The 24,683-nt window shown below is 55.9% G+C and overlaps 1 protein-coding gene across 15 annotated transcripts in view; it reads right to left on the bottom strand.

Annotated features, from left to right (window-relative positions):
• Nucleotides 1–24,683, bottom strand: part of ARSG (arylsulfatase G) — a 71,778-nt gene that overhangs the window by 33,835 nt on the left and 13,260 nt on the right. For all 15 annotated transcript variants that reach the window (XR_011135448.1, XR_011135449.1, XR_011135450.1 and 12 more), the window contains 5 exons: nt 20,319–20,515; nt 19,335–19,415; nt 15,135–15,243; nt 6,850–6,970; nt 566–656 (listed from right to left, as the gene is read on the bottom strand). Coding sequence is in view for 12 of the 15 variants with exons in the window: in XM_068913478.1 (XP_068769579.1) it covers nt 566–656; nt 6,850–6,970; nt 15,135–15,243; nt 19,335–19,415; nt 20,319–20,515 (599 nt within the window). In the remaining 3 variants the exon portion in view is untranslated. The remainder of the gene's footprint in view (nt 1–565; nt 657–6,849; nt 6,971–15,134; nt 15,244–19,334; nt 19,416–20,318; nt 20,516–24,683) is intronic.

A 24,683-nucleotide genomic window follows, 5' to 3' on the forward strand; every position in this document is an offset into this window, starting at 1 on the left:
AGAACGCCAGATACCAGCAATATCCGGAGGCTCCAGAGGCAGCATGGGTCAGTGAACCCCAGTGAATAGCCACAGGACGAGCCACTTGCTCCGCGAAGGCACAACTGCCAGCCACACTGTGCCCAGGGAGTGACACCCCACAGCCCTCCTGACCACAGAACAAGCCCAGGCCCTTCACCATGGCCCAAGAGTCACCTGGTCCTCCAGCAGAAAACCAACTTTGATGTCTCATGAAATGGTGACCCTCAGCCTAGTCTTAAGCACATAAAATTTTTGGCCCAGAAAAGCTCTACTATTAGATGTCAGGGTGAAGGGGGGAGGGCTGGCAGAGAGGCATACTCTCAGCCCGTTCCCACAATGTCCCATCTGTGGGACACTGCTAGTCTGAGAGCGCTTCCAAGGCCAACGACCCATCATGCAGACGTGTGTGGGCATATACTTACTCCTTGCTAGATTTGTTCTTGCTTGTATTAATCTGATCTGGCTTTTACGCCTATCTGCAGGGAACCAAGAACTGTAAAAGCTTTTTTTCAAGACTTTATGATCTCCAAAATGGACACGGTACCTGTTGTGTAAAACACCTTGTACTGAGCCAGTCGTAGTGCCTTTATCTCTCCATCCTTCCCAGCTGCCCCACTGTTAGGGTGAAGAAGTGTCTGCAGAAAGAACAGAAGATCGCCTGTCAGGCCACAGCAGGGAAAGTTTGCTCTGTCCCAAGACCTGCTCCCTCCCCACACGAGACCATGTCCCACCTGTGTACACATTTAAAGACGCCCTTTCGCCCCTGCAAACCATAGTCTTGAAACCACATTTTACCTGCTAAAAGGCCTATAGATGTGACAGCAAAAGGAAAAGGAAAATGGGAAACATCAGTGTCTCTCTTGTGCCTTCCTGGTCCTGCAATATAGCATGGCCAAAATAGTGCTGGACCGTGAAAGATCTGCCACCTGCCATCTCACCCCTTTGCTCACTGGGAATCTGTACAGATACTTGCTCCTACATCACATTTCAGCAGCCGGGGCCCACTGAGCCTGTTGTCTTCCCTGGCAACTGCTGGACAGGCACTAATTGTGCACAAGGGAGACGCCAGCATCTGCTTCACCTGTTTGTAATGATTGCCCTAGTTTCTACCACTTCTCACCAGGAGCATCTCAGTGCTTGAATGAGCGAGATTAGCCCAATCACAGCCATTTCTGCAGTGGCAGAAAACACCTCTATTTCTTTGCTGATGGCATACCACTACGTACAGTCTCCTGTTGTATTCTCCTTGCTTGTCCTCAGCCACAACCCTCTTTGATAGCAATCATCTCATCCACTCTCTTCCAAAAAGATCGATATAATTTCCTAAATGGAAATACAGATTCTGCTCTTAATTTACCCCAGTGATACTAACCCTCAGAGCTTATCTCCCCAGACCAGTTCTGCTGCAAGAATGGGTTCGGGAAGGGATGAGGCCTTCCAGAAGAGAAAGGCAGAATTTCTCAGAGCTACCAGCTGTGATGGCTGTTGTACAGAGGCTCGGGCACTCTTCTACTGTACCTTCACCCACTACTGCCCTACTGTTCAACAGGATGCCAACAAGACACAGATTTCCATCCCTCCTGCTGTGATCACAGCTCAGCTCATGGCAGGGACATCTAAGAGATCCGTGCAGTTATCTGGAGCCAGCAAACAAGCCACAAGTTCAGGATGACCTCATGTCTCTAGTGAAGCAGAGGCTGTTCTCTTAGGTTAGGTGTTGAAACGCCATTCACGGTCCATCTCCTCTGGCTGACTCACCCTGTTCTCAGAGTGCTCCCTACCCTGACAACAAGAGTCACGGCACTGGGAATCGGGGTGAGAGGAAGGGAAGGAGGGAAGGGTGGGTCGAATCTGTCCATTTCAGTATTTAGGACACTTGATCTGCACAGGATGACTGCCTTGGCACACATGAGTGAGAAGACAAGTGAGCTGGACGGTTCAGTGGGCTTGTCTGTCAGATAGTATCTGCTCCGGAGCCAATAGCTTCATTTAGTGATGAGTCACTAGAGGTTTCCTCCCTGGGAAGTGAGTTTAAAAGTGATTCAAGAAATTTCCACTGTGCTAAAAATTAGAAACATCTGCTGAAGTTGTAGGCAGCTGCCGTGCCAAGTTTAGTAACAGTGTTCGCAGCTGATCAGCGCTGTAATGACTTAGCAGGTGTCCTGCCGCCCTGGCCCGTATGGGAACTGTGCCCTGGGGCATGCGAGCACCCCGGGGGCGAACGCGCTTGCTCCTGCACCTCCGGAGCACCCAGCGCTCAGAGATCACTCCTGTTTGCTCCTGCCCTTACAATGCAGGCTCCTCCTCGAGCGAGCGTAACGCAGCGCGGGCCCCTCCTCGAACTCAGCATGGAGGTTGGGTCTGAGGGTGCAGTGTGTCAACTGCTGAGATCCAACCTCCACTCCTCCCTCTGCAAAGGCCAGGCGGGGAGGCTCGCAAGGCGCTGGCTGCCGGCTGCAGCCGGAGGGGCCCTGCCAGCTCAGCGGGGTCCGCAGGGAGGACTCAGCACACTGGGCTCTGGGTAGAGGGTAGCAGGGCATGAGTTTTTCTCCCAAACCGTCTCTCCCCGCAGGCTCCTGCTCTCCTATCAGCTCAGCTCCCCTCTCCTCCCACACCCCCATGCCCTGCAAGCAGCTCCGGCCCCCGCCCGGGAGCACCCGCCTGGGAGCTGGGTTTCCTCCCTCCCGTCTCTCCAGAGATGCCCCCCAGGCCCCGTCACCATAGCACCCGGCCTGGCTGGGTACCAGCCTTGCAGCTAAAGCGCTCAGCGCAGCACAAAGAAACGCCGCCGATCCCCGTGGCGGCCGGGCTAAGCCGCGCCAGCGCCACCGTCTTGGGGGATTCATTCAAGAAATGCCAGAATTCTGCAGGGGATTTCAGAATACTTCTGTTTTTTTCATTTTCATTAAGAATTCCTTTATTTCCCTCAATTGCAATATAAGGGGAAAAAATATTCTGAAATTTGGTTTAAAAATCCAATGTTTTAAGAAAAATACTTAAAACCTGCTTGTGGGAGGCTCAGGCAGGAAGTAGAAGAGGTCATACAGTATACTCTGTACGAGAAGAAAGTCCTTGCTGTTGAGTCCACTTAAGCTGACACCCCTCTTTCAAGAGAAAGCAGCTCCAAAATGAAAATTGCTAATTATTGATGCTATAACATCAATGTGCAGACACTTAAACTTTCTTTGCTGACAGCAAGCTTTTTCCTAAGCATGCCGCATAAAACCCCATGATAAGAAAATCTAATTATAATTTATTGCAATAAATAAGGAGCTTGATTCTATGGAGCCGTTTCAAGGAATGTTCCCACAGTTTATGACCCATCTATTGATCTGTGACTTTGTTATTTAAAAAGAAAAAAAAAACACTTCTCCCCAGAAAATCTGTTTTGTGAACTTAGTCCTCCAGGGTGAGCAAGTGCGTGGGGAGGAGGAGCACATCCCTTTGACATTAAGCTAATGGAAAGAGCTTATTTGTCTGACACTTGTACCCTTGATACATTTTGTATGATGTGTTTATTTTTACTGTAAATAGCCCTTGCTCAAAACAGGACCTTGGCGTCGGCCCCAGCACAGTCACAGGTTGTACCGGTACCTAGCGCGCGGGCTGGGGCGCAGAGCAAGGTTACCGCGGGGCTCACGCAGGGAAGCCTCCGGCCACCGGCCTCCAAAGCACAGGGGAGACCGAAATTAGAAAAACAGCTGTCAGTGCCGTGCGTAAATCAAACGGCAGAGTGAGAAAGGGAACTGCTTTCGAGAGGATTTGTGTCAAGGAAAACCCTGCAACATCAAAGGTGGTTTTGCTATCAGCTGCTCTCAAGCTCAAGATTAAAGGCAGTTTCGCTCTCCCTGCCAAGCGCGTTGCAGGCAGCCAAGCCGGGAGGTACCGGGGACACGTGCTCCCTCCCGCACGGGAAGCGATCGCCGCGTTATAGCGAGGCCTGGGCTGACCTGGAGCACGCAGGCGCTAGGCGCTGCGCGCCGCTCCGGAAGAGGTTATCTCTCGGTGCGCGGCAGGCTGGGCCAGCGAGCCTGGAGCTGGGCAGCTGCAGCACATCTGGCAGGGCTGCTCGGCCGTCGCGCTTGGCGGACCGCAGCGCAGGCACGCCGCGGTCCCGTGTCACGGAAACACCCTGGCCGTGCCATCTGCTCTTGCTGGGAGAGAGCCAGGACCCCGGGCACCGAAGCACCGACCTGCCTCAGGACGGGGCGGCGGGGGGCACGCAGAGCCCAGCCCTGCGGGGGTTAACTCACAGCCCTGTGCTCTCGCTGCTCACACCCGCTCCTCTGATAGCATTGACAAAACCGCTCACAAAGTACTCCAGCGCTGGCCCGGAGCTGCCTGCCGGAAAGGCCGGGGAGCTGCCGCATTCCTGACTCGAGGCGCTGCATTACAGGACCTGTCGGGTAGTGTATTCAGACGCGGGAGCGGATACGGGGCAGACGTGCCTTACAGCACCTCAGTGTTGACGGAGGATGGAGCAGGAGGCCCCGCAGATCCGTCCCTTCCTCTCTCAAATACCTGGAAGTCCATAAACGGGACACGAGACCTTTCAGGCAAGCGCCTGCTCTTAATCAGCGGGTCCCGACAGGCAGGGCAGGTCAGGGAGCTGGCGGGAGCCAACAGGGGACAAGAAACAAGCTCATTAGTACCTGCAGCAGTTATGCAAGACCGGCTGCTCTTACAAAACCTCCCCAAGCAGGATGTACCCGGCCAGACAGACAGCTCCGGCCCTGCGTGGCCCTTCCCGCGTGCCCTCCAGCCCCCCCGAGCGGCTCCAGCCCTGGCGTCTCGCCCCGCGCTCGCACCTTGGGGGAACCCGGCAAACGCCGGCCGCTCTCGCAGCTGCACTCCCGTCCCGCACCCGCTGCTCAGGGCTACTTTTATTTCTTGGTCTGAACCACAGAGCTCCTGTTACACGCGGTAACTGCCGGCAAGGGTTCGTTTCCCTAGACCGCACGCTTACGCCAACGGAGGCATTTCCCAGCAAACCGTTATTCCCCGTCTCCCGCTGTCGTGAGCCCGCAATGAGAGGTCAATCAGGAAGAGCGCAGCCGAGCGCGCATTGGCCATGTCCCATCCGCTTCCACAGTTTATCTTACGGTTCAGTAGAGGGTTCCATAAATATGAACTAAATACCAAAACCCTGATGGACGCAGAAAGCAAATCCAAGATCCCAACTGAGGGCTGGCTTGTGGTGCTTGCAGGAGGGTGGACTTTGACAGCAAAATCAGGCTTTACCTCTGGGGCTGCTATTAAAAGCCACTTTTTTGCTCAGCAAAAGTCTTGTGCAACTCGGAGAAAAAGGCATCGCCATATTGCTTGTTTTGCTAACTGCATTTTTTACGCTTAAAGGAGCTGTCAGCAGCTCCTATTGTTGTATGGACAGAAAACTGCAGGATACTGCAGTGGGCTGCCCCACTCGAACATCAATAATGGGCACGTCATTGAGCCAAGGATCTCAGAGAATGAATGCTTAATTATGTCTCTATCTGTCAAGATAAATAAAACATATACAACTAGGTCCAAGTGCCCGTGATCTTTTGTTTCTGACACTTATGTACCTTTTGGGATCAGAAAAGCGAAACGCTGTGGCAGTCCAGGCTGGGGCACCATGGGGCTGCTGTGAAAGGCAAGAGGTGAAAAACCTCCCAGGTGCCGGCAGCGGGAACTCAAGCACACAGCCAGGGCCAGCGTCTTCTCCCGGGACAGCAAATACAGCCCTGCTGATTCTGGCACTTGGGAAGTCACGCCAGCCCTGTGCACTAGAGCCATATGGATTTTAACCTATAATCCCAGATTTATGAACAAAGCACTTCTGCTAACTGGGCTGCTCAGCAGATAACTCTTGGCTAATCCAAAAGCCCTTTTATGGCCCTCAGGAGTCCCAACAGTCATTCTGCGCCACAATCACAGACTCTCACAAATTCCTAGGTTTGCAGCTGCAGAAGCAGTGCCCTGCTGGCGAGGAGGGCTGCCGGTCCAGCCCGGCCCCCGCGTGCCTCCTTGCAGCCTCCCCGGGCCATGCGCTGCCCCCCGCATCTCCAGCCACCCCCTCTGTCTGGCCAGGGACAAGCTAATGAAGATGATGCTCTTGTGGGTCTACCCGCAGCTTCTCTGGGTCATGCCACCAGCTTCTCTGTTCTTCCCTTTCCTTTGCCTTATCTGTTTTTGCCGTTTGACCCTCGAAGGCAGGAGTTTTCCCCCCAGGCCTGGCACAGCACTCTCAGCTGAAGCCCCCGTGTCTTTACCGCTGCAGCGCAGCATGTCTGTCTGCTGCCGTGCCGGCCAGAGCACATCGCAGCGAGCCTGCAGCGAGCCTGGCTTCAGCCATCTCTTCAAACCGCCTCAAAGGTGCCCAGCACGGCCAAACTGCCCCGCGGCCACCCCAAGACAGCCGACCTCAAAGCAGGGCCGCAAGGCAGGACCCTCGAACCCTAGAGCATCCAGTGCCGAGCGCAGGGCTGCTGCGGCGCTTGCCAGCACAGCGGTGCCCAGGCGCTGCGGGCAGCAGTCTTCCAGCCGACCAGCCTCCACGGGCCGTGCTTGGGAGCCGCTGGCACCTGGCAGCGCGCAGTGGCCCGGCCCACGACACCGGGCTCTCGTCAGAGCTTCATGACACCAAGGCCCGAGTCCGGCAGTGCCACAGCATGCACCCGGCTTTGGAAGGACGAGATTGAGAGTAGGATGAACAGCAGCACTGCAGTGGTAACTCTGCCACTGACCTGCTGCCTCCCATGAGCCACGGCGGGACAGGAGGAGAAATGATAACTACCACCAACGAGGGAGGTGGTGGCAGGAATTAACCAAATAGTGACACTGCCTTACCTTGTGCCCCTTGTCTGACTGCCCAAAGAGAACCGGGGACACGTCTAAACCATCAAAGCGTCTGTTTGGAGGAAGCTCAGCTTCAGCCAGGGCCACCAGAGTAGGGAAAATGTCCATAGTGCTGGAGGGAAGAGGTAGGTTTCATTAGAGCAATGAGTGAAGCACCCTGGAAAAGCCACCCAGCCCCACCTCCGAGCTTGGATCTGCTGTGTTATGCCACGTGTGGCCAGGATGCCCTGCAGGTGCCCTTGCCTAGACAGGGAATTAGGCCACAGACATGCCCAAGCTGACAGACGATGATGGAAGCAGTGCTCCCGGCAAAGGCCAGACGCTCAGGCCTGGTCCTGCAACACCCAGCACAACAACCAAGCTCTACATCAAAAGGTTAAAAATTGATTCAAGCACAGATGGAACTAGGGCAAGCCCTTGCTTCGTACACCTCCTATCCCCGCTGCAGCTCTTTGCTCAGACGCGGCTCAGAGCCAAGCTGGCCACCCTGATTCACCCCAGATCTGGTGAGCCACGTGTTGTGCAAGTCCTGCACCTACAAGCTCATGCTCTTGGCACGCAGGGCACGGCACGGCACGGCACAGCACGGTGTCCTGCAGCTCCCCGCACCTGGCTGTGAGGGGACGGCCCCGGGGCTCGGGGCAGGCGGGGAAGGTACCAGGTCACCCTCCGGAGAAAGTGCTAGCACAGTAACTTTGTGCACCAATTACAGCAGAACCCATAGCCCTAGGAAAATGTGGTCTCACTTTCGCATCGCGCAGCACAAGCCATAGCAGCCAGAATGGAAAATGAGAGCGATGCTATTTCGTGCACTTATACCGAAACGCCTGTCAGCATTTCCACCATAATCCTCTCTTCTCAGGGGCTGCCGCCTCAGCCGCAAATCTTGCTTGGGGCTCGTCCTTGGTTACTCCCCGTGCGCTGCAGGCAGGGCGCAGCAGCAGGAGTGGGTGATCCAGCACCCTGCCACCTACGATGGGCAACTTGGAGACGCAGAGGGCGAGCGTTGCTGCTTTCGTGCCTGCGAGCTGTCTGCTGCTTGTGGCCCAGAGCCAGACCTCTAATGCAACGATTCTCCACGACCGCACACCAGGCAGCAAGTCCGCTTGGCTCGGAGGGGCCGCAGGTCTAGCAAAGTCCTGGGTGGCTGGGAATGCCTTGGCTCTGTCAGCAACTCGTTGTGTAGCCTTGGCAAAGTCACTGCCCTTTTGCCGGCCAAATTTCCTGGCAATGAGCAGGCTCGACTCCAGTGAGATCAGAGACAGCCCTTGTCCGCAGCCTGCCTTATCTAACCCTCGCTCGCAGCATCTCGGTCCTGCCCCGCTGCAAGGCACAAATGCCAGATCCCTCCGGTGAAAGCTGAGCAGATTCCTCCCTCTTCCGTCACGTAGACCTTGCGCCGCAAAGGCAGCCCAAGAGTGTTAAAACGAGCCCTACAGCAACCGGGGGGCACCCCACAGCACGGCTCCCGCCCCGACCAGGGGAACGGCACGTCAGCGTGGCGAAGTGACATATCGCAGAGCTCCCCGTTCAAGGCAGAGGGCAAACACAGAGGCTCGGCACGCACGGCTCGTTTAACCTAGGGGGACACTAACTTAACACAGACGTTGCCACCAAGTAAAACGCCACGGTGTTGCAGGGACGCCGGGCAGGGAGCAGAAGGAGCTGCGGGAAGGGATGGCGCTGGCACGAGAACTGATGAGCAAGAGCCGCCCCCGGTGGGAGGCTTCTCCAGCGGGCACCCAGCGCAAGGGGCACGACCACCACCGATGTTGAGTGGCAGCCAGACGCCACGCCGCGGACTCAGCCTGCGTTCCTCCTGCCGCACAGCCGTCCTGCCGAGCAGCTTCAGCACGACGTACAACGGGTCCCCGGCGGCCACGCGGGAAGACGCCGTGGTATAAGAAAGCAGCTATCGCTATGAGCAGCCAGCTGGGGGGAGCAGCAACGCAAACGTGGCCGTTCAGCCAGCACGTTCTCCTCCCGCAAGGTTTCTCCTCCAGCCTTCAGGGGACGACGGTTATGACAAGGGAACGTCACAGCCCGGGCTGAGGCCAGGCCCCTGCCCTGGCTAACCCTCGCCTGCTCTCGAGCCCCCGTTTCAGGGGCAGACACCGCCTGCTCTCCAGCCCCGGGGGCTCAGCAAGGCAACACCTTTGGGTGAAAGCCACCAGCACTGCTCCTTGCGCCCTGCAGCCCCGCTCTGCTGGGTCTCCTCCCCTGCTGCCAGGCACCGAAACTGCGGGGCGAGCAGGTCAGAGCCCGGCGGCTCCCCGGCCGGGCACGCTCGGGCACTCGCTGCATGGCCAACGTCGGCGCGGCCCCGCAAGCCGGAGCGGCGGCAGCCCGCGGCGGTGAATTAGGGCTGTCGCAGCAAGGCAGCCGGTGCAGCAGGTCCTCCCGGGCCGGCGCTCCCTCCCGAGGTCAGCGAGCACGGCTGCAAGGCAGCAGGAATTTCGCTCACGTGTGTCCTGCGGCGCTGGGCCCCTCGTTACTACCCGGTATGCAAACACAGTTGCGTGATCGGAGAGAAAAAAAAGCCCAGAACTTAAGGGCCCCTGTTTCTCCCATTCAGTGAGTTTTAATTTAGCTGCTAAGAGACCGAGAGAACAAATAAGAACAAACAATGCCGAGGAGAGCTGAAAGGCAGCCCCGGCTACGGCTGCGCTCGCAGAGGCAGGCTGAGCGGCCAGGCAAGCCAGGAGGCGCCCAAAAAAATCTGGCTCCCCGCTGTGCAAGCCGAGGGCACATTCCTGCAGGAATTTCACTGAGGTCAGCAGCAGTCCACCGGACACCGCCGCCTGCAGCACACCCTCGGCTCGGGCTCGCAGCCCCCTCGGCTGCTGCAAGGGCTGCAGGTGCTCAGCACCCTCCAGATCTGGCCCCAGCACGACACGCTCGTACGCTTTCAAATCACCGCTACCGAAAGCAGCCCCGAAACAGCAGCCAGGCCCTGTGGAAACGGTCACGGCCTCAGAAGGTGAGAGAGACCTTGCAAGGTAGGGAAGTTGGGGCAACGTCAGACAGCTTCTAGCCTCCAAGCAACAAATTCAGCCAAAACAACTCATTTTCAGCTGGTCGGAGGTTCTTAGCATGGCTTTGGTTCAGGGGGCCCCTCCTGGCTGGTACGGGACAAACACCTAAAGCTCTGTCCCAACAAGTCACACTCCAAGCTCAGGGTTTGTGTCCTGAATTCCCTCCCTACAGCTATGTCAACACGCTGCCCTTTCCTGCGCCCCCGGCAGCCAGCCTCCGAGGCTCCAGGAGACCCTCTGGCTCCCGACGCCGCTATCGACCCCGCTCCTCACCCACGGCGGCAACTGCTGTCCACTGAGAACAGCCTCTGTCGGCAGGGCCGGGGTAATTCCCCTGCAGCCACAGAGTCCTGCTCGCTCACACATCACACAGCAACCCCGCTGCTGATAACAAGCCCTCCCTCTGTGTGCCACATCTCTGCGCTGAACACGAGAGCCCTTTCTGAGCCGGTACCTCGGGGCACGCTGGTGAGAGACAATTGGGAAGGGTTGAGCAATCAAAGAGAAAACTTCTAAGGCAGCTGGCAAAATCTGAGACATCAAATATCGCACAGACCATCAACCAGCATGAAAAGAAGTGCTGTGCTGCCCAAACTAAAGGTCATCTGGCAGCTTTGGGAAGGGTTCTCTTTCGAAAGCCCAAGCCCAAACCTGCTACACTGCTTCTGACTAGGATTTTGGGGCCACCACCTTGCACCCAGATCACCTCCAGATGGAGTATCCGGGAACATTATCTGGAGATTGGCCAAGAGGTATCACCAACCAGTTGTCATTTTTGCCCTTTTTGTCCTACCGCATGCTCAGCAGGACACAGAGCAAGTCCAGGATCAAGATCTTTTTTCAGAACAAACCACCAAACTGGAGGAGAAGGGTTGAGACAGGGAATATGGAGGACCTCTGGGAGGTCTGAGGACAACGTTACTGATGACTGAGGGCAAAGGTGGTTAAAAGGCTTTCCGGCTGAGTGCAGAGTTGCCCCACACAAAAAGTCACAAACAGACTTTTGTCAAGGTTCACGTCAAAGCAAAGACCCTTCAAGCACATGGATCCCAGAAGAAAGGCTAGGGAAACCGCACTTGCAGTGAAAGGGAAAGCCATTTTTGCCAACCCAATAGACCCAGCCAAGAGAGCTCTTAGCAAATGAAGTAGCTCCAACTTCCTGCTGCCTCTGAAAAGCAAAGCAAAAAGAGAAGCAGCCTGAGCCCAGAGAGGTGGCTTTCAGCCTGTTCAAGGGTGAGAACCAGGGTGGGCCTTTCAAAGGGAGAACCAGGGAGAAATGATGAGTATGCTGGACACGACCATGGCAGACAAAGCTTTTCCGCTCCAGGCCACCTCGGGCTGACGGCGGCACAACCCGATGACTGCGCAGTGCCGAGCAGCTCTTGGGCAGCAGAACCTGCTCTCCCAATGCCTCGGGCCGTGCGCTACCACCCTGCGCAGCTCTGCGCCGCGTGCACAATCGGGGTGGCGTAATTTGCTCCTTATTCATCATCCCACTGACCTATTTCTTCAGTGCCCTACTTTTTATTGGTGTGGGGAATGGCATAAGCGCTGCAGGAGGCTCTAACAATTAAATATCATTAAGAAAAGCCGACATGGCAGATTTCTGTGGAAATCAACGTGCAGGCACAAGTTTGTGCTGGCGCAGGGGAGGACCGCAGTGAGCATCAGCATTTCTCTGCTGGCATTTGCTTTCCCAGCCTCTGGCCATATTAACCCTCTTTCACCCCTGCTACCCACGCAGTGAGAACATAAAACAAAGCAATACCAGGCCTGGCCATGGCAACCCTGGCCCAGGTGGTTTGAAGGAGCTCTAGCAGCCCAGGACACAGCAGGCCAGCACCTGCAGGGATCCTGCAGAGACCTCCCACCCCTCTGCCACAGGGAGCAAGGTACAAGAAGAGGCAAGACGCAGTTCTTGGCAGATTATTCTCCTAAATGAGATTGCAAATGCTGTCAGCATTTTCATAACCTCGGGGGCAAAAGAAAGCCTTAAGCAGGTGGTTAGTCTAGGCCTTTGCCCATCATCTGCCCTTGTGCCGTTCCTAACAGAGGAGCCCAGCGCCTCTCTCACACATCTCTAACTGTACCGAAGTCGTTCCCTGCCTGCTGATGTTTCTCAGCTGCATCTGCAGATTTAATCCCCCCCTCCAGCTTCTTCCCCATCAGAAGGGGGGGTGGGGGGGGAAGTCTTCAATCTCCCTGTTTCACGAGGGCAGCAACAAGCCACCTTTGCACACGCTCTCTCTTCAAGGACAGCCCTCGGAGGGTGACCTTGTGCGGCAGCGGAAGAGCTGGGCTCCCCACGGCAGCACTTCAGGCAGCAAGCGTCCTCTCCCATCCGCACCCCTGCCCGTGAGCTCGGATCGTGCCCAGGGCCACGGCAGCAGCAGGCCTTTCCGGGAGCCAGCAGCCACTCACGTCCCCCAGGCTGGCTCTGCGCCGCCCTCCCCGCCTCCCGAAACGGAGTTCACAGCGGAAACTCCTGCATTGCCTCTTCCTGATGCCAGGGCATGGCCCCGAGCCAGGCGGCATGGCTCCGAGCCAGCGCCGGGGTGGATGCTGGCATGCTCTGGCTCTCACGCTCGGCAGCGCGCAAGCCAGCGCCTGACCTCGTCACCACTCAGGGATGTCGGCCTCCCCTTGCTCCGAGGAACCCAAAGTGCAGTCCTCTGCAGGGCAGGGGGACAACAAAACGTGCCTGCAAAAGCTTCAAACTGGGTTTTGGGGATCTCCTATAAGGGGTCTTTGTGACTTGGACGGGACAGGGAGGATGTAAGGGAATTTGTTGATGAAACGTCATGGGGACAGGGAGGACAGATATCTGCAATATAAAGGGTGGCTTGGTTCAGAGGGATTTGGGGTAGAAAACCCATCCCACTGAGGTCCTCGGTGCATCAACATACAAACCCTGGCAGACGCTGGCAGCACCTAGCCGGCACAAGACAGCGGGCGTCCCAGCGGGCGTCCCTTAGAAGAACCGCATCCCGGAGGAATGCCAGCCCCAGCCGTGCTGGCACACGGCCTCCAGGTACCCCGTCTCCACGCCTTCCCCCACCAAAGCCCCAAACCTCGCGCCCAAAGGGGCAGATGGGGCCCTGCTCTGGCTGATGGCTTTGTGACCCTCGACTTCCCCCGTGGCTGCCACCCTGGCTCTGCCCCGTCGACGGGAGAGCACGGCGCACACAAACCAGTGATTGTTGTTTTGCACCACTGCTTACGTCACTCCTGGATTTGGTCTGGACAGCAGAGCTGGTTACAGCAGCGAGGTCGTCAGCCCTTCGCAGGCAATTTCCTGCCTTTTGTTGGTTTGTGTCACACACTTGAACTTTATGAAACCTCCTTGGGTTTTGTTGACTTTGAATTTCCACGTCTGAGACAGATTCCCCCTTAGGCATTTCTGCATAACCAAACTCTGTGCATCTGGGCCAGCACTTTTAAAACTTGGGCTCTGTTTACCGGAGGAGCCGTGAGGTGGGCCGTGTCCCAGCTGCAGAGACGTCAGCGTACAGGAGATTACCGGAAGGCGGCTGAGCTGAAGGCACCAGATCATGCTCGTCAGTGGAGCAACTCAGGGCCCCATATATGGCTGCAAAATTGCTCCACTTTCTACACTGCAGCACTCCTGGCTGCCTCCACGCTGGTAAGGGCACTTTGCAGGACAGCACGTGAATCAGACTGCCCGGTGAATCGCATCTTTGTCTTCAAAATAATAAAAAGCCTCAAGCCAAGCTCTTGGGGGACGGTGTGCGCCCTCCAGAGCCATCCCCCTTCCCCCGCACACTGCACAGCCCCATGCCGTGGCACTGGCAGCTATCTAGATTTACAGCTGTCAAACCTGCTAGACTGGATCTGGGAGGTGGAAAAGCAGCAGATAAGGTCTTTCAGGACGGGGTTGTGCAGTCCTGCTGCTCTGGTGCGAGCGCCCTGCTGTCCAGGGAGACAGCCTGAGCGTAGGGGAGCAGGGCAGCAGCTGCCTGGCTTAGGGCATTCTCAGTTGCAGTAAAAGGTCTTGGCTTTGCAGAGCAATTCCCCCTTCTGAAAGGGAGAGCCGGGCAAGGCATGCAGGCCCCGGGGACAGCAGCAGGTGTCAACAGAAGGACCAAGGGGATCCAAAAGCAAGCAGCTAATGAGGGAAAGCACACTGGAGGACACCTCCCGCTATGGGGAGGACAGGGGCGGCCAAGAGGGCAGGATCATCCCGAACCCGGACGGAGCGGTTGGCCCGGATCTCCTCACTTTGAAGTGCTGCCCCAGGAAGTGATGGACCCAAGTCAGCGAGTCCCAGTAAAGGCTCTGGCCGGGCTGGCTTGCGTGTGCCATGCAGCAAGGAGGGTGAGGATGCAAACGGGACAGGGAGCAAGATGCTGAGCCTGCAGCAGTGCCTCCTTGGCTGCAGGGCTGCGAGGGCCTCGAGCACCCTGAGCAGGCACGGGCTCAGTGGCTCTGCCCCACGTCCCTGTGGTCCATCACCAGGCTACAGAAGGTCCAACAGCGTTTGCTGCATGATGGTGAGCTACAGCTTCAGTAAGGACCCTTCCATAGACATCCCTGCAGCACAACCTTCCCCAGAGAGGTGAGGAACAGGAGACAGCAACCCTTCCCCTCTGCTATCCCCAAAAACTCACTCCTAGGAGAAGCCAGAACCACCTCTAAACTTTGCCGCATCCTGAGCTGATGGTAAACCCCATCTCTCCGGCCAACTGCTCCCACAACCGCACCCTCCTCCACATAAAGCCATTCACAAACCACAAAGCCTAAGCTTGCTTCTTGGTGGAGAGAGAGCACATCGTCATCTTTTAATTATCGGGAGGCACTCAGCCACCGCAGCAAAGAGAAACTCAGATCCCTGCAGCTGCTAATGTGAATCCACCAGCCTCACAAAAAGAGCTTTCAACTGCTACTTGCTGAAGCATTAAGTCTTATGGGCCTGGGAGAGGACAAAAGTACAGAGCCTTACACAATGCACTCAATAACCAACATGGGTCACTGCTGCCAAAATTAAGATAATCACCTTGTTCCCAAAACTTGTCACCTGTCTAGTGACAGGGTGCCCTTTTAAACCTTGCTTGGGAACACACCTTCTCCTGCTTTAATTGCAAGGGGCCTGACGTGGTGCCAAGGCAAACAGGAGCCATCCCGCTCTCTGATGCAATTGTGCTCACTGACAGCAAGAGTTTAACTACCGCCGGGTCTGCAAAAAGCCACTTGGTGCCAGGAAAGGCAGCATTTGCCCCCTACCTCAGCACGGCAGGGCTCGTCCGGTTGGCGGGGATTCGGCCAGGCCAGTACACCAGCGCCGGGACCCGGTGGCCTCCTTCCCAGGTTGTTTGCTTTGCTGAGCTCCCACCTGTAAGACAAACAGGCAGCGCTCAGTGTCCTCCTGCAAAGCCTCCTGCAAAGGCGCTTTTCATGGAAGGAAAAATCTCATGACCCAAGTTTCCCTTATAAAGGAACCATTCAGAGGCAGAGACCAAGTAAATGACCCCTTCTAAACAAAGGAGGAAGATTTCACTGGAGAGATGAAGCTGGGTCAGGGAAGGAGAAGAAAGTTAAAGGAGCCTTTTAAAGAAACGAGGAGAGGGGAAAAAATCGGGTTCTGGTTCAGACATGCTGCTTTTTACTTCTCGTCTGCTCTCTCAAGTGAGAAACGCGGCGCAGCTTCCCTAAAGCAGGCTGCCGGAGCTGTAGTATTTCCATAAACCTTTGATGTTGTGTGAGAATACAGAGAAGGCAGGAAATACATGCAATTATTCCAAGGAGCTGACAGTGGCTGCGAAGGGGCCGTGCGCAGGCCGCCGGCCCCGGGGGCCGCCGCGGGCCGCAGCGTGCCCGGGTGCGTGTGTGCATGCACACAGACGCGCAGGTGAGGGAAGCAGGGCTGGAAACGGCCCCAGTGCATGCGAGCTGCTGCCTTCCGCTTGAGAAAGCGCGAGTAGCTCCCCCCCAGCCCGCCAGAACCGCTCCATTAAAAATACATTCCTTCTGATAAGGTTACAGCTCGCCCTGCTGTCATTTAATTAACCCTTTCATTTCTTTCCCCGGCAAAGCCCAAACGCCCCTGCTCTACCTCGGGGCTGGCCCCTGCCAGCCCATGGTCTGAGAAACAAGCAGCTCTGCACGGCCGCAGGGAAGTCACCCCATCCCTCTTTTCACCTGGGGTCCCAAGAACCACAGGAGGGGTCCTGAGCACCAAAACAGGGGTGGAGGGGTGCTGCCAAAATTCTGCTCCTGCTGCAGCATAAAGAGCCCCAAGAAGCCGCAGGGGAAGGGAGAGGTGGAAGGGGGCAAACACAAAATCTCAACCAATTCACCAAACAAACTTCCCAAGCTACAAGCCATTTCCTTTTGTTTGCCCTGCTTTCAGGCGTGCACATGGCAACAGCGTTAATCCAAAGCCATTTCCTTCAGGCAGAGCCAAGAGAAAGGAGATGTTCTTTCTGCTGCACAACAAGCTTTGAACCCAGCTCTGGTCTGGGAGCGCGTGTGCTGTTTCTATGGAACTCACCATCCCGTCCTAGCCTCTCCAGGAGTCACAGTGAGTCACAGCCTTATTTTATAGTTATTTGGGACGATCCTGCATTCTCAAAATGATGCAGCTGTACTTACGCTACTAGAGAAAAAGAAAACACACAAACGGATGTCATCCCTGCTCCCTAGCGCGAACTACACAGCATCAGTGGCACCATGCAGAGTTCAGGGACACGGTTTCTAATCCTGTGGCCTGTCCTGATAGCTCGGACAAGCCACGTCCCCCCTCTCGCTTTCCCCACCCAAACCTCCCGAGTTCCTCCCTTTGGGGTCTAAGACAGTGGGACACGGTCTGCATTGGGTCCTTTTGCGGCTATTGGAAATATGAACAGTGCTTCCAACATGCATCACATATGACTTACGGCACCTCCCATATTTTTAGATGCCATAAGGAACAATACCAAGTATAACTATTAGCATCAATCACATCTCTGCCTGTGTATTAAATAACATATTCATAATAAGGCATCTGTACTTCATGTGACTTTCTGCTTGCAGGCTGGGCACCCCAAGGACCAGTAAGTGCAGTGCTTTAGGCACAAGCCCCTAACAAGCAGAGTCTCTCAAAGGATGTTGACTTGATATTTAACTTCAGACACTAGAGTATCTTTAGATACACAGGAAGTTAGAGCTGGCCACAGACGAGCCAACATTAACACTTTCAGCAGTAAACTGCTGAAACGCTCCAGACCAAACAGCAGTGATGCAATCCTGCTGTGACAGAGATTGATGGAGGCCACAGCTTTCCAGGAAAGGCAGAACTGAACATTCCCGTTTGAGGAAGAAAATCACCACATCCCTGGTCCCCCACCTGCCACAGCCCTGCCCTCCAGGAGTGCTGGCCAGCAGGTCCCTGGAGGGGGACAGTGAGTCCAGAGCCTCCTCTCAAACCCGGCTCAAAGCATGCCCAGCGCCACGGCCCCAACACTACCGTGCCCAGCACAGCTTCCCTCCTTTCAGCTTTCCTAGCAAGCCCTGAGAGTCAGAGATGGCAAACTGATTTTCCGAGTGGGTTGGGGGCTATTGCAGAGCAAAGGGAAAGTTCTTCTTTAGTGGCGAGGAGCCCTCAAAGAGGAGAAAGGGAAGCCAAGCACATAGATTTGCTGTTCTCTCTAAGTGAGGACCTAATCCAGTGACCACCAAAGTCAATGGAAAACATTCCTGGAATTTGGGTTGGACCCTAAAAGGAAACGCCAAACTATGTGAAACGTATATACTCCTGAATACATCCCGTAGGAATGCCGCTGGGCAGCACGGAGAGCCCACTCCCGCTGGAAGCCATACGGAAATGCTGCCAAGCAGGGCCGGAGGCATTGCCGGCGACGGTCCTCGGTGCCTTCCCCTGTGCTAGCAGACGAGGGTGGAAAGTGCTGAGGCGCTCAAGGGATGGGCAGGGTTACCCAACAGATTACATAAAACAAGTATTGCACGGTGCCGCGCTAAAGAAACAGAGCTCTTAAGGTCATGGGAGTTTGCAGTATAAGATACAGATCAGCCAGAGCCTGACAGTAATATGCAGCTATTATAGCTCTAGATGTGTTTTTCTGCTTTCAAAATATCTGTGCAACAACAAGCTGTGGGATTTCAGAAGTCGTTGTTCCCAGCTGATATTTACAGCCAGCTCCTAGAAACCTGACAACTTGATCTACTTCCTAACCTTATGTGATATTCAGGGCTTGGGTTGTTTTTGTAGGGCTGCATGTGGGCAGTAAGATGCTGGAAGGGGTTTGTGTTTTTGTAGTTTTGTTCCCGAATGCTGGACTGCTCGTACCATATGCTCCAACTTGTGACCATCGGTTGCTCAAGAGCAGCCCAGGTCATCGGCAGGATTTGTTTGTTTACTAAAAAAAATTAAGGTTCCGATTTCTTCCCGAGGCCGAAGAAAGTATCTCAGGGAACCGGAAAAGGAGAAGAGCAAATCATCTGCCTGCCAGCCCTGCAGCAGTGTTTGCACAGAAACCCAGCCTCGGTTTCCTCTCTCTGGTAGGTGTCAGGAAGCAGAGGAGGAAAGACGCGCTGCCTCCGCGCTCGCCTCCTCTGCCGCGGCCTCCCCTTCCCTCCCCTCCCTCGGCTGACCCAGAGCAAACAGGGAAACATAACCCAACACACATTTACAGTGCGTAATACAAGCAGAAGTGGGAAACGCCTGACTCATGCATGCTTCTGGCCGCTCGAGTCGAAATAAACCCACCAACCAGATGGCTTGGCCGGAAAAAGGAGGAAAAAAATGTTAGAAGGAAAGCAAATAAAAGTCCCACAGAGCTCTGCTCCGAGGGCTCTCTTCTGCGAGGCGGGAAGGGGCTGGCACCATGCACCCAGGACGCTTGCAGCTCGCCGCAGCAGGGCACACGCGGAGAGGAGGCAAGACCCTGCTGCAGCTGGTGACCCTAAAACAGGAACGGCAAGAGCTCCCCTTCTCCATCCCACCTGCCTTTCGCCCCGACGCCTGCGGAGGACCAGCCTCCCACACCGCACTCCAGGGCCACCGGCAAAGCGCAGGCGACCAGAGCACGAGCACGCTCGGCACACCTCCGCAGGGAAGCAGTGTGAACGGGGCTGGGTCAACGGAGCCCATAGGGTGCCCTCCTTCAGGTCCCAGCTCCTGCACGCCAGTTCTCAATCACCAGTTAAAAAAAAAAAAAACAACAAATGAGCTGTCGCACCAAATGTTTGAAAAAGGTGGCTACTCGCCCCGAGTTTGCAAAGGGCCTGAGACAACAGCTCGCAGGGACTCAAGGTGCTTTCGTGGTGCCCGATCGTCGCACAGCTGTGACGCACGACAGCTGGGAGCAGCCCAGGACCTCAGGGTGTCACAGGCCAGGCCCCTGGCAGGCTTGGGGGAAAACCTGAGGTAGCATTGTGTCTATTCTGAAGACAAGAAAACGGGTCTGCAGCAATGCTTCGGGTTACCTCGCTGGCGCTGCCACGCGCCGGCAAACGGCCCGACGCCTCCAGCCAGCTCGCACTTCTGAGCCCAGGGGCCGTTGTCACCTGCAAGAGAAAAACATCTCCGTGAGCCACACCGCCAGACGGGGACGGAAACGGGTGGGCTGATGGAGGCCATGAAGCCACCCCTCTGCTCTCCAAGGGCTTCTCCATGAGCTCCCCCTTTCGGGGAGCTTTTGCGTCCTGCCAAAAGACCCACGACCCCTGCTATCCTCCTTTGTATCGCCAGATGCCTTTCTACGCTAGCAAGAGCAGAGAGCGGGGCCTGACAGGCAGATGCTGGTAATAAAGGTTTATTTTCTAGTGAAGGGCCCTGTTTCTTCCAGGCAGCTCCAGTTGCCCCTACGTGACCGAACCGAAGCCGGGGGCAGAGGAGACGGCTGCACAGCAGCGCTTGCCTTGGGGCTTTAATGAGCCCCCGAGCAGTTCCTGTCATCTGGTCAACAGTGGAGCAAGACGTGCTCATTAGGGAGGCTTCTCGGCGAGGAGCGGATTTGGGCTTTTTAATTAACGAGGATTTGAGGTTTAATTAGACGCGGCCGTCCGGGTTCAGCCCACTGCCCGAAGGGGGGTGGCGGCGGGGTGGAAAACAAGCTGCCTGGCGAGAGGGAGGCAACCCCGGGAGCGCCGTAACCCCGGCCGGGGCCGGGGCCAAGGGGAGCAGATCTGCTCCGGCCGCCTCGTCTGCTTGTGGCTCCTGGGTCTGCCGAGCAGCCGGGACCGGGGGAAAACACGGATCCCGTCCTCCAGCCACAGCGTCAGGGCGAGCCCACCGAGATGCCACCTCAAGCTAGTGAGGCAACAAGCTGCTTTCGGGTGGGACGTCCTGCCCGTCTCGGCTCTGACCTTCGCACCGCGCGGGCAACCACACCAGCGCCCCTCGGCCGGGCCTCGGGCACCGGCTCCGCCAGCGACCGCCCCGTCCCGCGGCTGCAGTCACCGTTTTACCTGTGAACCACAGGAGCGTGTTGCCCTTCCCGTGGCGGTCGGCCGCTCGCTTGATCCTCCCCACCAGGGCGTCCATGTCCCTCAGGCCGGCTCCGTAGACGCCCCTGCCCGGGGAGCCGGGCAGCGGCCGCGGGGCCGCCAGCGGCACGTGCATATGGGCCAGGGCCAGGTAGAGGAAGAAGGGGCGTCCATTTTGGCTAAACACGAAGCAGAGGAAACGCGTCGGTTGGGGCAGAGAGGGAGAGAAGGACGGTTGCGGCCATCGCCGCCGCCCCAGGAAGGTCGCGGCGGGACGGCGGCACCCGGCGCCTCATGCCGGGCGGCGGACCCCGCCGTTTCGCTCCCCGCCTCGAGGGCGAGAGCGGGGCGAAAGCCGAGGGGCGGCGCGGCGCCGGGGCCGAGGCCGAGGCCGGCCGGTCCCCCGCGCGGGCAGCACCTGCCCGCGCGCCGCGGGCGGGAGGAAGCGCCGAGCGCGGCCTGTCCCTTCCCGGCCGTGAGTCACTTTTTCCCTGCTGCCGCTCAAACCTCTCCGACCATATTTGCTTTCCTCCCTCCTCCTCCTGCGGTGGCCAGGGCTGCTCCCCCCCACCACCACCACCGCCCCAGCCACCGCCAGCCGCGGGCGGCCATGTCTCTCCACAGCCCACAGGGCCCTCGCGCTCCTCTCCCTCCTTCCTCGCGCGCGTTCTCCTCGCTCTGGCCCCGTTTCACGGTGTTTTCCCGCTCCCCAGCGAGCTCCTCACCCCCCGCCGCTTCAGGGAGCTGTTTTAAGGGAGGAGGGCGAGGACAGAACGAGGGGGCCCCGAGCGCGGCCTCGGAGGTGGCGCGCCCGCTCCCCGGCGGCCGCCGGGGCCGCGCGCTGCCCCTCTGCCTGCGGGTTGCCGGCCCGCCAGCCGACACGTCCTGTTTTCTTGTTTACGGCTATATTTATCTCCTCCACCGAGGCCTGCTCTTCCTCAGGGACCTCCGAAGGGAAGGGTGGGAGGACAAGCGACGGGGAGGGAGCGGATCCCAGCCCCCGGCCTGCGTGCGCTCCCGCCACCACGCGCCGGCCGCCCCCTCGGCCCGCTCCGGCTCCAGGAGAGATTAAGGTGCCCGTGGCCTACACTTCCTTCCTTCGCCTAACAGATGTCACCCACCTCGAGATCAAAAATTAATAAATCCTACCCCTCCCTGAACAGCCTCTTTATTCCGCAACAGAGCCGGAGCCAGGAACGGTTTTATGCCCTATCAGCACTCTGTCGGGCTGCTACAGCTCCTGCAAAAGACTGAAAATTAAGAAACAGGGGCGCTGACTGTACGTCTTATGAGTCACCGCTGCAAAAACATCTACCTCTTGCTACGTGGCACCTTTCTGCTTGAGATCCTGAAACAGCTGAAGCTTCCCCCGACTCCCATTTCAGCCGGGAATTAAGCTGAGACTCTGCCACCACCAGTCCCTACCAGGGATGGCAGAGCAGCCCGAGAGCCAGCGGGTGTTTTGGCCCGGCCTGGAGGGCGAATGCCGGTTTGGTCATCCTACGGTGACCGCCAAAGTTTGTCCCAATAAAGAGTTCCCTGCAATAAAGAGTCGTTCCGCTTTGTGCAGAAGCATCCGCCACTTCATCATGCAAAACATTGAGCGTCCAACTGACTTCTTATCTGCAGGAGAACTGGACCAATTTATGCTTGTGATTAGCAGCTCTTGGGGAGCAAGGAACGTTTTTCTGCTCTGCGTCTGCAGCATCCGCCGCACGGCACAGCCCTGGCTCAGGCCTGGAGCCCTGAGGTACGACACGAACGAGAAGGGTTTGTCCCATCCACTTCCAGGGGGACTTGTCTGAGCAGACTGGCCCCCCCACGGATGGAAAACAATCTGAAGGATCCAGATGGACCCATTACCGCTCTAGTCAGCTGTAAAGCCTGTCGGCCTCTTGCATCTACATTTCCTACTTAAGCCCTTCTCCCAAAAATTGAGCAAACCTTTAATCAATAAGTTAAGACTACTGTCTTTGGCCTTTGCTCTCGTATTCACTGTACTCTAAGTGTTCTTCTGGATGGAGCCAAATCTCACTGCCGCAAATTGCTCAACCTTGACATGACTAGTTAAAAAAACACTGAGATGACAAATCCAGCGTTCTTTTCATTGCCCCACAGCACGTGAGTCAGGCAAAGTAAAACTGGAATAAACTATCAAAGAGAGTGAGAGAAAAGGCAGGTACCTGTTTAATCTAGTTCTCCATAAACGCAGATAACCCCAAAATATCTATTAAGAGATTAAAAGTTTTTTGTATTAACCCGGAGCACACCCATTTGGTTTCAAAGTCTAACAAAGCACATTTGCCAGGCTGGAGGGCTCGGATTTTGCACAAATCACATTCAAACAGACAAACACCAAAACACAAGCAGGTGGCTGGGTATATCTGTCAGCTCCAACCCAAGTATCCGACTTGCCCACAGAACAGCCCTCCACCCTGACCGCGCAGCACGCTGCTTGGCCAAGGCACGCCTGCAGCAATAGTCGCGCTCAGTGGCCTCTGCTTCGTTTCCAAGGGGGGAAACTGTAGCTATTTTGCCAGCAAAACGGTGCCCAGGCTTACAAAGATATAAATCCTTACAAATAAATCAATAAAGGGGTTGGGGATTAACTCTAAATCAATGGGCTCCTCAATGGACCCTAGGGAAGTTTGTGCAAGAATTTCCCAGGAGAAGAGGCAGCACCACCAAACTAGTACTAAACTTTCTTCTTGAGATGTGGGTCTCTCCTCCTGCTCCTGAGTGGCCCAGGAGCCCCCAGTCGCTGCTGGCCCTCCAGGGAGTGGGGGCATACAGCAACATGCTCCTGCTGCTCCAGGGAAGGCAGGACTTCCTTCGCCCCAAGCCTTTGCAGGCAGCATTCAGCCAAAGAGACTTGGTGCATTTAGAGGTTTTCTCAGGGCCATAATTCCACTGCTTGCCCAAGCTGTGCCTAAAACTTTCTTGCAGTCTTCTCCTTGTCTATCCACTCTCTTTTTTTAAGGCACATAAACCTTTATTCAAGCGTTCCTGAAAAAACATCACCACATGTGCCTTTCCTGGGTCTGTGCTTGGAAGCAGGCACTAGCAATGCCATTAGCAAGGAGAACGGTTCCCCCGCAGCAGTAACGGGCCATGACCGTTCAGATGGCTCCAGGACCAGTCACTGCCCTGCAGCATTTCCCCTCCTCACACTGCAGAAAGACATTCTGTAAAGTCACAGCTCCTAATCCTCAAATAATAGGGATTAGAATTACGAAACACGACAGGGAGCCCATCAGCGGAGATGTCAGGGTTCTCATCTCTGTAGTTCAGAAAAGATGCTTTATTCATTTGGAAACTACATGCCTAATTTTCCTATAAGGTCCAGAGAAAATGGACCTTAAGTCCCAGTGCTCCAGTTACTATCCCCAAGCATTTTATTCTGCTCAAATTTCTCCAGAGTGGCTAGGACTGAGGAACCAACATCCAGTCCCATTTTAGAGGTCAAAGTGTGCATTGCCCTACAGCTGGGCAGTGATTACATCAGCAAGGAGAAGTCACGTATTTCACCTCAAGGCATTTTTCTGCTCCATACCCTCCAATATCCAAGCACCTCTTTCACCCAAGAGGCCATAGCATGCGCTCTCACGTGGCCACCAGCAACCAACACCACCTAGTTCATAAAAAAAATGCTTCATGGCATCACATGTTGGGGAAACCTTTGATGGGAAGGGGCAATCTGCCCACGTTTGTTGTTGGGTGACCTTTTTTTGCTCCTTCTGGCAGAGCATCTGCACTGAGAGCAGCAAAGTAACACGCTCACCCTAACGACATCTTTGCCTGCCTCTGAAACATCAGAGACTGCCAGGCCAGGGAAAAGCAGGGCAAATAGTGCTCCAAATATGATGACTCTATTAGGCCTAGTCTGGAACCATTAAAATAAATAAAAGAGAAAATTAGGCACCAGAATAAGAGTCTTATGCCCAAATTCCTAGTTCTGTCCCAGCCTTTGTAGGATACTAGAGCACTGAAAATGCCTTTGCACCCATGGATTCAGTTAGCTAAACAATCGTCTGCAGAAAACACCTATTCCCATGGAGAGCAGCATCTTTTCCACCTGGGCTTCTGATTTGTTCCCACCTCCAACGCAGCGAGAGAGAGCAAAGCCTGCACTCTGTTCCCATGACCCAGGATCTCATGGCACTTCTGACTAAACTCCCCATCATTCTGCGAGCGAGGCACAGTGCAAGCCAGCATACACAAAGATCAAAAGCTTTGACCTTTCTAGCAAATTGCATTTATAAACGCACATGATCCCTTTTTACAGGAGATGTATTGAAGGCCAAAGCACTTTCACAGTAATCCTGCAGAACACCAATGAAATCCTAG

Source organism: Struthio camelus, chromosome 19 (assembly GCF_040807025.1).
Source record: "Struthio camelus isolate bStrCam1 chromosome 19, bStrCam1.hap1, whole genome shotgun sequence".
Classification (NCBI taxonomy): Eukaryota; Metazoa; Chordata; class Aves; order Struthioniformes; family Struthionidae; genus Struthio; species Struthio camelus.